At 39.2% G+C, this 14,187-nt stretch overlaps 1 protein-coding gene across 1 annotated transcript in view; it reads right to left on the bottom strand.

Annotated features, from left to right (window-relative positions):
- The window catches only part of LOC149083037 (uncharacterized), a 34,520-nt gene that overhangs the window by 7,181 nt on the left and 13,152 nt on the right, over nucleotides 1-14,187 (bottom strand). The window contains exons 5-10 of the mRNA XM_089236137.1: nucleotides 13,227-13,355; nucleotides 10,226-10,349; nucleotides 8,619-8,791; nucleotides 8,089-8,208; nucleotides 7,908-7,973; nucleotides 6,152-6,311 (exon numbers count right to left, since the gene is read on the bottom strand). Of these exons, the coding sequence (XP_089092263.1) occupies nucleotides 6,152-6,311; nucleotides 7,908-7,973; nucleotides 8,089-8,208; nucleotides 8,619-8,791; nucleotides 10,226-10,349; nucleotides 13,227-13,355 (772 nt within the window). The remainder of the gene's footprint in view (nucleotides 1-6,151; nucleotides 6,312-7,907; nucleotides 7,974-8,088; nucleotides 8,209-8,618; nucleotides 8,792-10,225; nucleotides 10,350-13,226; nucleotides 13,356-14,187) is intronic.

The raw sequence follows: 14,187 nt of genomic DNA, 5'->3' as shown, positions 1-14,187 counted from the left end.
TTGTGGATGATAAGCAGTCGTTTTGTTTTATGATGTTGGAATCCTAGATATCTGCTCAAGCTTTGGAAAAGCTGGCTCTCGAACTGTCTGCCCTGGTCGGTGGTGATCCTGTGCGGTATGCCGAATCTTGAAAACCAAGTGGCAATTAATGTTTTGGCGACTGTTTCGGCAGTTTGGTCTGGCATTGGAGAGGCTTCGATCCACCTGGAGAATCTGTCTATCATCGTTAGGAGGTACCGAGAACCTTGGCATAATGGTAATGGACCAACTATGTCAAGATTGATATGCTGAAATCGGTTGTTAGGTACCTTGAATTCAGCCAGCGCGGATCGAGTGTGTCGGTGAACTTTAGAGCGTTGGCATGGAATACATGCTCTAGTCCACTCACGACAGTCAGATCTAATTGAAGGCCAAACAAATCGGTCGCTCAGCAGTTTTGATGTTGCTCGGATGCCAGGATGTGATAAGCAATGCAATGATTCAAACGTTCGTCGTCGTTGAGAAATTGGTACAAAAGGCCTTATTTTGCCGTTTGACACATCACACCAAATTTCGGCTGTTGCGTCAGGAAGGCTGAGTTTTTTCAGTTGTAAAGATGATACACTAGAATTTAAGATGGTTTTGAGATCGTTGTCATTCTCTTGGTCAGCTGCGAGTTGCACATAATCTAAAGGTGTGGGTACAGAAATGGTCGATATTCTAGAAAGAGTATCAGCTGGAATATTGTCGACACCTTTTATATGGAGAATTTCTGTTGTGAATTGGCTGATAAAGTTCAACTGTCGTAGCTGGCGAGGTGAGCACTTTTCTGGTTTCTGCCTGAACGCATACACCAACGGCTTATGGTCACTACAAATACAGAATTGTCTTGCTTCTAGCATATACCTGAAGTGCTTGACAGCAGAATAAGCTGCAAGTAATTCTCTATCGTATGCAGAATAACTTCTTTGTGCGCTTGAAAGCTTCTTTGAGAAGAATGCAAGTGGTTGTAGCTGATTATCGTTAGATACTTGATGCAAGGCGGCACCTATAGCAAAATCACTGGCGTCCACATGTAAAACTAATGGTGATGATGCTGAAGGATGGTGCAAAAGAGTGGCATTAGCGAGCTGCGTTTTGCATTTTTCGAATGCTTGTCTGGTCTCAAGAGTCCAAGGAACTGATGTCTTGTCATTCTTCTTGGTGCTGGACAAGAAGGAATGAAGTGGTGCTTGCACAGCTGCTGTAGATGGTAGAAATCGCCTGTAAAAGTTCAAAGTTCCCAGAAATCTTCGCAGCTGCTTGATGTTTTCTGGAAGAGGAAATTCTTGGATTGCACGAACTCTGTCCGGGAGAGGCTTCGAGCCGTGTTCATTGACCAAATAGCCCAGGAAGGAAATTTCCGGTACATTGAACACGCATTTAGATGTGTTGATTGTCAGTCCGTACTTATCGAGTCTTTCAAACACTTCTCTAAGGTGCTTGTGATGTTGCTCTGCGTCATGGCTGGCGATGAGCACGTCATCAAGATACGAGAAACAGAAGTCGAGATTGCGTAGCACCTCGTGGATGAAGCGTTGGAACGTTTGCGCAGCGTTTGAGAGTCCGAACGGCATGACTACGAATTCAAACAAACCAAAGGGAGTTATGATTGCTGTCTTGGGAATGTCGTCGGGATTTACAGGAATATGATGAAATGCTTTGACCAGATCTATTTTAGAGAAAACTTTACATCCATGCAGATTCTGCGCGAAGTCCTGTATATGTGGCACTGGGTAGTTATCCGGCACAGTAATTCGATTCAGACTTCGATAATCACCAGTTGGTCTCCACTCATTCGGTCCTTTTAAAACCATGTGCAACGGGGAAGCCCAGTTTGATTTGGATGGACGACATATACCTTGGTCCAACATCATCTGGAATTCGGTCTTGGCAATCTTGAGTTGAGCTGGGTGCAATCTGCGTGGCTTTGCGAAAACAGGAGGACCTTTAGTTTCTATGTAGTGCAAGGTATTATGGGAAGCTTTCCTCGAAAACGGACGAGGTCTCGTTAATTCGGGAAATTCCTTCAAAATTTCAGTTATAACACTGTTTCCTGAGATTGTTTTAATCGTTGTCGAAGGTCCATTGTAAGTAAAACCTTTACACGTGAGAGAAGTGAGTGGATCTATAAGTCGCTTGTTTTTGATATCGATGATGAGTCCGTAGTGAGCAAGGAAATCCGATCCGATAATTGGTCTCTCAACGTCAGCGAGGGTGAAATGCCATTTGTAATTCCGCCGTAAGTTCAAGTCCAATTCCAAGAGTTTCAAACCGTAGGTAGATATACGGGAACTATTTGCAGCGAAAAGCTCATAAGTTGTCGGTTTGCCGTTGCCTTTGTAAGGTAAAATTGATATATCAGCTCCAGTGTCAATTAAAAATTTCATGCCGCTTTTCCTTTCCATAATGAACAAACGGCTATGGTGAAGACTGCTATCGCCGCCACCGCATGCCGTTACTGCGGGGGGCTTGGACCGTTTCCCTGAATATTCTGAGCGTTGTAAGCGCAGGGAGACTTGCATCTGGAAGCTTTATTTCCGAACCTGCTATGATAATAACACACGTTAGAGTTTTCATCGGAGTCTCGATATCGCGAGCGATTCCTAGAATCAGAATAACGTCCGTCTAGACTGGAGTTTCGATAGCGGTTCAGGCTATTCCTTGGATATTTGCCCAACTGCTCGACTCTTTTAGTCAGCTCCGAGATTTGAAGTTTAAGGTCTCTTAGCTCCGAGCAAGACGAGGCTTCTGCTACATGACCGTAATTGGGTTCGGTGAGCTCAGCTACTCGATCAGCTAACTCGGCTAGCTTGTCCAGTTCTTCACTGCTAGCTGCTAACACCGTTTGTATACTCTTTGGTAGCCGTTGAAGCCACAAATTTTTGAGGAAGGTCTCATCGTTAATTCGCCCTGTCGAAAGCTCGCGCATTTTACGTAGCAACGTACTAGGCTTCTGATCACCTAGGGATAGATCTTCTAACAATATCTTGATCTCTTTCGCGGCTGAATGTTTATACACAGCGAGAAGTCTCTCCTTGAGTTTCGAGAACGGATCCGATGCGGGAGGATCGAAAACAATGCCACTTACCGTTGACAAGATCTCCACATCTAGGCAGTTGATTAGGTAGTTATACTTGGTTCCTTCGGCAGTAACATGGTTGATCTTGAAGGCAGCGTCGAGCTGGACGAAAAAAAGTTTGATATTGTCCTTCGAGAATGTCGGCAGTTTCGCGTGGACAGCTTGAACTCGAAGATTGCTCTCTTGCTGTTCAGCCATGGCGATAAGTTCTTGGCAGGTTCGGGATCACGTCCGGGTCACCAGTAAAGGCGACGGCAAAGAGAAGATGTAAATTTCATTTTTAAAGACATGAACATTTTATTTACACACACGGACAAGTTATACGCGACATCCATTCTGTACGACGAAATACAATCAACTGATTAAAACGTTCGAAAAACTCTCTGGCCATCCGTTGCTAGGTTACCATCCATCACAAGGCGAAAAGCGCTACAACGAGAAAACGTGACATCGTGACGTCACAGAGTATCGTTTATGATCGGTCACTACATACACATTGAAGCCAATTGACGCTTTTTAAAAAAATTTCCGTGAACGGGGAGTGTCCGCTATGGGAGGTGTTCACAAACGGGGAGTGTCATAGGAAAGTCCACAAACGGGGAGTGTTCGATCTGGGAGGTGTCCACAAATGGCGAGTGTTCGTTATGGGAGGTTCCATGGTACTGTTTCTGGTAGATTGTTTCAAGGGCACACGCCTTATCGAAACCAGTGCTGATCCTCTCAGACAGCGCTTCGGGCCTGTTATCAATCAAAAACCCACGTTCTATGCATCATCTAATGTACGGGAGATTCGCCGAATTTTATGCGCCAACACGAGAATCCGATTGGCTTGGGTTAAAGCCCACGCAGGCATCTTTGGTAATGAAATAGCCGACAAACTTGCCAAGGAGGCCACAAAACTTCCGTCTCAAGACGACCACCTTTGACCAAGGGGGCCATTCAAGTATTACGTAAGCAGATTTTCAGCCATTTTTGACCCCCTTTCCCCCCCTTGTCAGCAAAATTTCGTCAGCAGCTTGGAATATTTCATATCTTCAATAAGGAGTGGTTGATGACGTAAGCAACCTTCAAACCCTCTTTCCCCCCCCCCCCTTGTCATCAAAAGTCAGTCAATCCGAAACTCCCTCCCTCCCCGATGCTGACGAAATACTTGAATGACCCCCAAGGAGTTTGGTCCATCGGTCGCTTAGAGAGGACGTGTTGCAGGAGTGGCAGACCAATTAGAATGCATGTGCAGCAAAGGACGCCTACAAGATACAATGACGAGTTCATTGGCGTTTGATCGTATGGCCTAGAGAGAAAACAATCGCTATCACCGAGCATGGCCCTTTTCCGGTGTATATTCTGCGTTTTAAACGTTCTGGTAACAGCGTATGCATCTGCGGTTCAAATGGTTCCCTGTGGCACTACATCACCACGTGTCCCCAGACGAGAGACTTCCACTTTGGCCAACAACCAGAGTCCAGAATGCTGGCTTGGAAGATAAGAATTCTAGACAGCCCTCTGAACTTTCAACGTTTGCAGAAGTTGATTCAATTGTTGCGCCGTAACCTACATCTACTCCACAATAAGGCCGATATTAAACTATAAAAGTTTGATAAAAGTCCTATTATAAAACTTGAAAAATGCAGCCAATAAGGGCAACGGTTGCATTTTCTAGAATGTAACCAATAACCTTATTGGTTAGATTTTTCAAGTTTTATAAAAGGGATTTTATCAAACTTTTATAGTGTAATGCCAGCCTAAGACGCGAGCTGTGGGATTAAGTGGACGACATTCGAGCTCGGAGGACCCGTCTTACGAGCCGACAAGAGAGGTAACACGGTTACCTATTAAAAAGTATAATTTACGGCCAAGAAGAAAAGCATCGGTTGTTTCACCGACACCTAATAATCGATATAATTTACTCCCAAGAAGACAAGTGTCAACTGTTTCATCCTTTTCCGGCGGGTGTGAATGAAATGGAGATGCCGGACATATAGACGTCAATTTATATCTTATTACAGCTTGATTGCTGAGATTGGTATATTCTAGATTGGATAAACTCAGTTTCAGATTCTATCACATACAAGACAAAAATTATTCTTTGATTATTTATATAAGGGCTATTATGATTACGGACTGATTATCTGTCGATGATGCTATGATCATAATTTTTACTCCAGGTGCTTTATATATGTATATCGTTGTTTGTTATTTTCACATAAATTAATAAATTTCCGGATACACCCATCCCCGGGAAAGCTTCGATATCTCTCTGAGATGGGAAGCGGAGTGTGTCCGGTCCTTCAATGTTCAATGTTTCTGGCAGATTTCCAGCGTATTTCGCCACCATAGAGAAGCTTTGCCTATTTTTTTTTCATTTGGAATGGTAAATTGGGTTTCAAAATTCTCGAATCTCAGCTATAATTTATATTTTTAGGTAGCATTGTGTGGCCAAGGCTATAGCTGTGGTGTGTAGGACTGCACGCTTTTCTCATCTTGGCCGCATAGAGGAACACACTCGAAATCGGCTCAAAATAGCCTCCCCCCCCCCTCCAATTCGATCCAGAAAGTCAGTAAGGTTAGAAACCTTTATATACAGTGTCTTCTGAACATTTGATAGTTTGATAGAAGATTCGTGGCCTACTATTCGATGTATATTCAAAGTATTTCTCATAAAGCATCGAGCAAAGAAATAAATTCTATCCAATACTGGAAACGATTCGCGTAAAGTTTCAATATAAGACGTATGGGGATTCTTCGAATCTAATTCCAAAGATAACCGCTGGGAGATGGAAAACAGTTGGATCTCATTCGGGAAAAATAATGTCGAAAGGTGGAAATTACAGATGCCAGAACGCATTGCGCAATAGCTCGTCTATCTACGTCATTTAGGAAAGAAAAATAATCGTTTGGCTGATGGCCGATAACGTTGGCAAGCATTTATAGTGGGTGCTGTTGCCACATTTTGAAAATTTCTGCATTCGTGGATTAGGAAAAAAAAAAAAATTAATTGTTGTTCTCTCTGAATAATAATAATAAACACCGATAACAACTACTTCTACTCACTGTTGGATGTGAACTGAAGTCTTCGTTTTTGCGAAGCACCTTTGAAACACCATCGACTGACATCAAACTGATTGAGACTTAGAGCATGAGAGTCTTCCTGTACTATGTCGTAAAAATGATGAACCATACGGTAACCAACCATGATCTCGTCATTATCACTCTAATTAAAATTCACAAAAGTCACTTTTAAATAAGTATTTCTCTCTTATTTATGTATTGTAATTATACATTGACAAAAATCTCGTGAAATATCAATATAGTAGAATAAACCAGTGTTCTTCAACCACTGGTATGCGGTCTGCAGAATGTTTTGCCCGATCCATAATTTTAGATTAAGTAAATAAAATACAGTCTATATAGGGTGTCCTGTAAGTCATAATGCTGGCCATATAGTTCCAATTTAAAAATGCTTAAAATGTGTTCACAAATCACTGTATCAGTTTTGAGAGTAAAACTACAGTGTTTGCAAAATAAAAAATTCTAAATTTTTAAACAGTCCCCCTTTCTTCTTAGTCCCCATCTTCTAATGAGAATTGTTTCAACTGTCTCTTCTGAGCCTAACAAAAAAAAAAAAAATCAATGTTTTAAACTGCAATATTCGTGGAGATATATTCGCCAATCGAGTCCATTTGCTCACCAACAAGGTGTTGAGCGAGATGACTCGCTCTGATGAGTATTTTATATTACACAATTTCGTTTGTTTGCTTGTTGTATCCTTGTATATAATACGATAAGTGTAAGATGACAGGTGACATGTTAGGGGCAGTTCAAGTATTACGTCATCATCGATGGGGGGGGGGGGTCCGATTTGCTGATTTTTGACAAGGGGGGGGGTTGGATAATGCTTACGTCATCAACCACCCTTTATGAAAAAATGAGTTAGGATTCAGAGGAGCAGAGCTGATGACGAAATTTTGCTAACAAGGGGGGGGTGGGGTCAAAAATGGCTATAAATTTGCTTACGTAATACTTGAACGGCCCCTTATGGGCCCTCTCCAATTACTTCTAAAATGAACCTTCATTAATATACATTCCCTCTTCTTAACGAAACCCCGGAACTTTTTTTTTCTCATAATCTCAACCCCATCTCGTCTGTTATCACCACAAAATCAGTGAATCTCGACAGTACCTAATTGTCCGGGGAAAATATATTGTAAAAATTTTTTCCCTACTCAAGTACTTTTTTTTCCCTACTCAAAATAAAGTTTTCCGGACTCTACCACGAAGCTGGGCTGGAAGAGATCCCGGCAATGTGGGGTAACTCCAGTTTGGAAAGTTCTGACGTTCATTCATTCCTTCAGAGATATATGAATTCAATATTCAGATAAAAGTTGGTAAAGAATAGCATGAATGAGGTAAAGAAGCGTTGCTCGTTAGTTTAAGCTGCTCTTTCTCAACTTTTTCCAATTTATTTGAAATCAAATATCTCGGTGAATATTGCGCTCACAAACGTGGATGCTTTTTTTGCTGGCTTCAGGAGAGACATGACAACAACTTTCTAACTGGAAGTACGCAAATCATTTCGTCTAATTATGTAATTTTTGCCGGTAAACAAACTAGTTCTCCCATTTTTGCATTGTTTGCTGGCCCAAAAATTATTTCTTCTATTTATTTACTTTTTTCTCGGAAGCACGCAGTATTACCCCCCCCCCCCCCCGCACTTCAGTCAGTTATTGTTCACTCGTTTTCACCGGAATTGTAGAATGGTTGAAGAACATTTGAATAAACGGTAGTTTTGTAATACAGTAACACTAACCTCCGTCACATTCACAAACACACTGATAATGCCCAATTCTCCATCCCTGAATCGTACTGTGTTAACCTGTAAAGTAAAAAACTTATCGCTATTCACATTTGACACCGCATTCTATTAGTTTAAAACTTTGAAATAAATATGCAAGAAAAGCTGACGCATCCAAGTCCATTAAATGAATTACCTCTTTTTGAAAATCTGTGCTGAGACACCATTCCCATATGGAAGTGACACCTGAAGCGGCATCTGGCCAGTCTGTACGTATTCCTTGGAATAGATGGCATGGAATTTCTCTCTTGGATGTCTGAAAAGATTGAAGTTTCGGGTAATTAACTTTTTGCAAATGAAACAAAAACAGGTGAGTGAAAGTCTCAATCATGTGAATATGTAATCAGATATTTCTTATGTCAATGCCATTCAGGGGCGTAAGCAGGATCAACGTTTGAAGGGGGACTCCAAAGTTTTGGGATAGGGGCACAATAATTTTCTCCCAGATAAATTTTGGGTAGATAACCAAAATAGATAATGAATAGGTAGGTAGATAAATGACAAAAAGCATTTAAATTGATAGAAATTGATCAAAATAGCACATATAAAGGTGTTTGCTTTCGAAATTTTAATTTTTTTTAAGTAGAAATTGAATGGAAATTTAAATAGAAAATTTTTCAATTTGTACTTTACCACATTCTTAAAATTTTTATTTCAACTACTCACCTTACCGATGTACGTATAGTTTGTCGTATTAGCTCCCATTATATAATCCAGGCTCCAAAATTTATTATCGAGTTTGGGGTTGACCAGCTCTTGCATGTCGAATTTATACTCGTTGACAGGAGAGACCGTACAAGTTGCACTTCTCCTATATAGCTCGATTATGAATGTTGCGCCTTTAAAAACGAGAAATAGTAGAAAAAAGAATAAACCTCTTATACATTATGTAATTTTAGAATCGGTAAATATCATCGCGTATGTAAGATTTAATTCTAGATTATTGATTCTGTAAGACAGAGGTCTTCTCAACATTTCAGACCAAACTGAAACTTCTCACGAAGCCTGCGGACCACCAACTCATACAATTTAGTGTCATCTTAATAGAAAGAGACCAATGGGGCCCCTCGAGTTAAACAGGGCCAAAAATAATTGAAGACTTTTATTTATTCTGAAATTATATTTCTCTTATTAATTACCAATTTTGATTGGTTCTTAGTTATTTTTACTTATTCTGAATTCTTTTCAATTAATTACTGATTAAATAAATTAATTCTGAGAATATTTAAATCTGATGTCACTTTAAATAATTCTGTAATTATTTATTTCGGGAATTCTGAAATTTTCCTTCTCAATACATCTGGAAATCATTTCTATCAATAATTACGCAATTATTCTTTCATTGATTGTGAAAAGTAATTCCTATCAGAAATTACGAAATTATTTCATTGATTTATGTTATTTTATTCACTAACTCTGAAATTTCTTTTTTCAAGAAATTCTAAAATAATTTATTTCAGCAATTCTGAATTTTCATAAATTCTGAAATTATTCCTTTCATTAATTCTGAAATTATTCCTTTCATTAATTCTGGAATTATTCCTTTCATTAATTCTGGAATTATTCCTTTCATTAATTCTGGAATTATTTCTTTCATAATTTTTGGAATTAGTTCTTTCATTAAAACTTCTGAATTTTCATCAATTTGTTCCGGAATTATTTCTTTTATTTATTCTAGAATTATTTCTTTTATTTATTCTAGAATTATTTCTTTTATTTATTCTAGAATTATTTCTTTTATTTATTCTAGAATTATTTCTTTTATTTATTCTAGAATTATTTCTTTTATTTATTCTAGAATTATTTCTTTTATTTATTCTAGAATTATTTCTTTTATTTATTCTAGAATTATTTCTTTTATTTATTCTAGAATTATTTCTTTTATTTATTCTAGAATTATTTCTTTTATTTATTCTAGAATTATTTCTTTTATTTATTCTAGAATTATTTCTTTTATTTATTCTAGAATTATTTCTTTTATTTATTCTAGAATTATTTCTTTTATTTATTCTAGAATTACTTCTTTCATTAATTCCGGAATAATTTCTTTAATTCTAGAGTTAATCGTTTTTCATCAATGTTTTCAACCATTTTCTGAAAATGATTGGTGGGCCACGACAAAAAATTTTGAGGGTCAAATTTGGTTCGTGGGCCATGTGTTGAAGACTCCTGACCTATGGGGTCCATCCCATCCACCTTGTTCATACATCTCGAAGATTTAAATACTTTTGCCGTCAGATATGGGTAAATAGGCCTATACGATGATCACTTACCGAGGTCTTTACTGGTTATTTGTGATGTCGATTTCCTTGCCATCACAATATCACCACCGATTTCTTGATTGTCCATTCTGTCCAGATCTACTCGTAACATTCTATTCAGCGAGTCAAAGTAAACCTAAAATACATTTTCACACAATCAAAACAGGATAAAGTAACCTATAATGTGGCAGATGATTATAAATTTTTCGACGTGATGCGAAACATTATTATATTTTTTCATTATTTACGTTTAAATTTCTTTGAGGAAACTTTAAAAAAAAACATATATTTGTATGAAAATAAAATGACTAAATTTGTTGAGAGAGAGAGATGCCACCAAAATGTACATCAATAGAAATTTTCACTGTATACTGCAGTTTAATTCCGTTATAACGAACTCCAAGAGACCGGAGAATCACTTCGTTATAAGGGAATTCCAGGTTTTTGCATTGTTTCTATGTTTCTATGTAAACTTATCTGGTTAGAGAAATATTCTTTAAAACGGAATTTTTTCGCTATAAAGGTATTCGTTAAAACGAGATTCGACTGTATATGGTAATAAGGTGCTTCAATACTTCATTAATTGAATTGTAAACCCTGCGTTTAGATGGTTATCATATTTTTTCTGATATAATTTAATGTAAAGAGAGAAAGAAAATGTGTATATTCTCAGCCCGATATATCAAAGAAATAGACTGTATGGATATCAATGACGAGGTGTGAATTCGAAAAGAAAGGTCTGCTGGTTTCTGGCGGGAATCGAATCTCGGCCCTCTTTTAATCGGGGCAAGTAAGTGCGCAACCAATACACCTCTTCCTCCTAACCAGATCATGACGATTTTAGTAGGTGGTTGAATTAGATCTGGGCCATGCTGGAAGCTGTGCATGTGTGTGTGTTGTGAACCTAACGTAAATCCTGTTTCTGTGTAATGCTTGTTATATGTAGTACTGCCATCTGTCGTCAATTTTTCTAACTATGAGTGAAGTGTGATGATAAAGTTCGTGTAATGATTAGACAATTGTATCGTTGTAGGCCTACTACTCTCTCTCCGGAGAGACTTTTCAACGGGTAGATTGGTTCACATTCGTGCCTCGAAGTTGGGAACCGCAAAAAACCAACTTCAGTCAACCACCACCATGGTGACGGTGGGGATCGAACCCGTACACCAATTCGCCACGAGAGACAACGACTTCTTCAACAACTTACACTGTAGCGTGACGCGCTGAAGTTGAGACTGCAGCTTCCTCAAACTCCAGCAAATGCTCCCTGGGGGCGACAGTAGAGGTCCTGGGTTAGCACACGAGAAAGGATTAAGATAAGATATTTTCCCTGCCTAACGAACTCGAGTCGACCAATACCCAGCATCAGGGGGCGTAACCAGAAATTTCGTTCGGGAATGACCACTTTCATTTCGGGGGGACCAAAGTGATAGAACAATAGATTTGACCATCTTTTTTCCTTTTTCCGGTCATTTTCTCACATTTCGGAGGTGGGGGGAAGACCCAGACCTCCAAAGCCCCCCCCCCCCTCGCTACGCCCTTGTACAGCGCCCTCATTTCCAACTCATCTCATTAATGCCAGTAAATTGCAATACAACACCATGGCCAGAGTTTATGTTTGATGAAGTATAGTAGAGAGAGAGAGTGAGAGATATGATTATTCTCTCTCACAAGGAAAGAGTCCCAAGGTATCGTTCTCAAAAAATCGTGAAAAAATCCAAGTTCATTCATCTCAACCAGAAACACATTAAAAATAAATAAAATAGCGGCGGAGTACAAATAATAAAGCCGCAAAAAATACTGAAAATGACAACAGTTGGCTACTCATTAACATTACTTCTCGAACTTTCTTGGCAATTTATCCTGTAAAAAAACTTTTTTCTCTCTTCTCCCTCCATAGCTATCTTCTTCTAGAGACTAGTCATTTCTCTTTCTTCGTCTGTGTGCTGCTCTTGATCACATGTCGTTTGAATGACGCCATTCTAGAGCTCTGCGGGATTTTTAAATTCATTCTTGGTCTTCAAACTATTATTATCTGCTTCTTATTTTTTTTTTTGAGTGACCCATAATAATTCCTCTGGATATATTTATATATTTTATATCTGTGCGAAGATGAATTTAGGAAAGAGAGAAAATTCAACTGTGCCCTTGCGGGGAATCGAACTCACGTTCTCTCACTTGCCGGGTGAGCGACTTAGACTGCAAAAGCAACGAATATCTCAATATTTCCATCGTGTGGATAGAGAAGAGTGGCGCCGTATTCGGATAATTCGCCATCCGGTGGCAATGTCAGCGATTGTGAGCTTTTGCCTGAATTAGGCCCGACCATCCATGTACGGTCCCGTTCAGTGCACACGAGCTCGGAGGAAAGATTGAAATATTCGGGCTCTTTGTAGTCTAGTGGTTTAGGGCTCTCGCCCGGTAAAGGAGAAAACATGGGTTCGATTCCCCACAGGGGCAGTTGAATTTCCTCTCTTTCCTAAATTCATATATATCCGTATCAGAGAGCTATTAAAAATCTCCGTGCGGAGAGTGACATCATCCTTGGTAAATGCTATTGATTTTCACGTGCCATGCTGAAGATCTGCCTTTGCCTGTTCTCGGCAGTGAGACTTTTTAAAAATAGATGACCGGCTAACATTCGCGCCTCGAATTCAGAAAACCGCAAAAACCGATTCAGCTTACCACCACTGCGCCACCAATGAGGTTCGAACTCGGATCCTCGTGATAAGAGTCCAGCGCGATGCCCGTACAACCGCGCAGCGGCTCCATAAGTTTACTGCAACACCCACGAATACTCGATGCTTATGCCTGATATCGTTTTCGCGCGTGAGCAGTTAATATACTTCCCAATAAAATACCCCCCACACACATAATTGCATTCAGAAAAATTTGCATCATTTCCGATTTATATCAGAGTTGCAATATTTGTGCTTTTCGTCTAATGGTCGGCATAATAAAGTCGTTACAAACGTTACTTCGATTGAACTATACTGGGTGAAAAAATACTTACATCCATATTCTTAATTTCCTGGTCATCTGGTAAAACGATTTCGGACTTGATAGAGAAAGCTTTCCATTTGGGAAACTTCGGGAAAGCGAGTGGATGAGTGCGATGTGGACAAAAGACGTTTTCCATTGGCTGAAAAACAAAGAAAAGAAAAAAAAAGAAACGAGATTGTTATCGTAATGCTCCAATATACTACATTACGATGACATTACAACATTACTACTCGACGCTACATTATATCATCACGGATAATGTTATCATTCGAATATTGTTACCGCTTTTGCAAAAAACGAAGACCAATATCATATGGGGGGGGGGGAATCCATTTATATAATTCAGGACTTTGGATAATATTATCATATTTTTTTGCGCATTCTGAATCTAAGGTTTAGCCAAACTTATTTTTTCCCCTGTAAGTTATCGTTATCACGCTACGAGACGTAAAAAGCTATAAGGCGCTCACCTTCAAGACCCTGTTGACAAGCATTTCCGTATTTAATGTAGTAATTGGTCCGTAGTATTCGTTGCAGCCCATGTACGTGCGAAGCTGCTTTTGCAATGGCCTTCCTGCAGTGAAGTGAAATGGAGTGAATGACGAAAGAAGGGGGGGGGGACATATTTTCTTCAGTTCTTGATCAGTTTCTTTCAGTTGAGCAGATTGAAATTTCTTTTTCCGAGAGTCTTTCTCAAGGGAATTTATGGAACGTACCGCATATTGAAAAAATTATCGTGATTCGTTATACACATTATAGACAGTTTCATTCTAAAGCCTCACACAGTGGCCGAATAAAAAAAAAAATTTCAGAGCTCAAGGTCCCGTTTAAAAATTAAAAAAAAAATTGAATGATTGAGAATTTTGTCAGTAGTTATATGGAAAGGAAAAGAGTTGTCCCGTTTTTACCAATACTCGTTTGCCATACATCCCTTTCGACGAAACAATAGTCACCGTGCTTGCACAAACGGG

Source organism: Pholcus phalangioides, unplaced genomic scaffold (genome assembly GCF_987345545.1).
Source record: "Pholcus phalangioides strain wild (caught in Gottingen) unplaced genomic scaffold, Ppha-v1.0 ptg000009l_1, whole genome shotgun sequence".
Taxonomy (NCBI): domain Eukaryota; kingdom Metazoa; phylum Arthropoda; class Arachnida; order Araneae; family Pholcidae; genus Pholcus; species Pholcus phalangioides.
The sequence above is the reverse complement of the archived record's forward strand: the minus strand, read 5'-3'. Positions and strand labels throughout refer to the sequence as shown.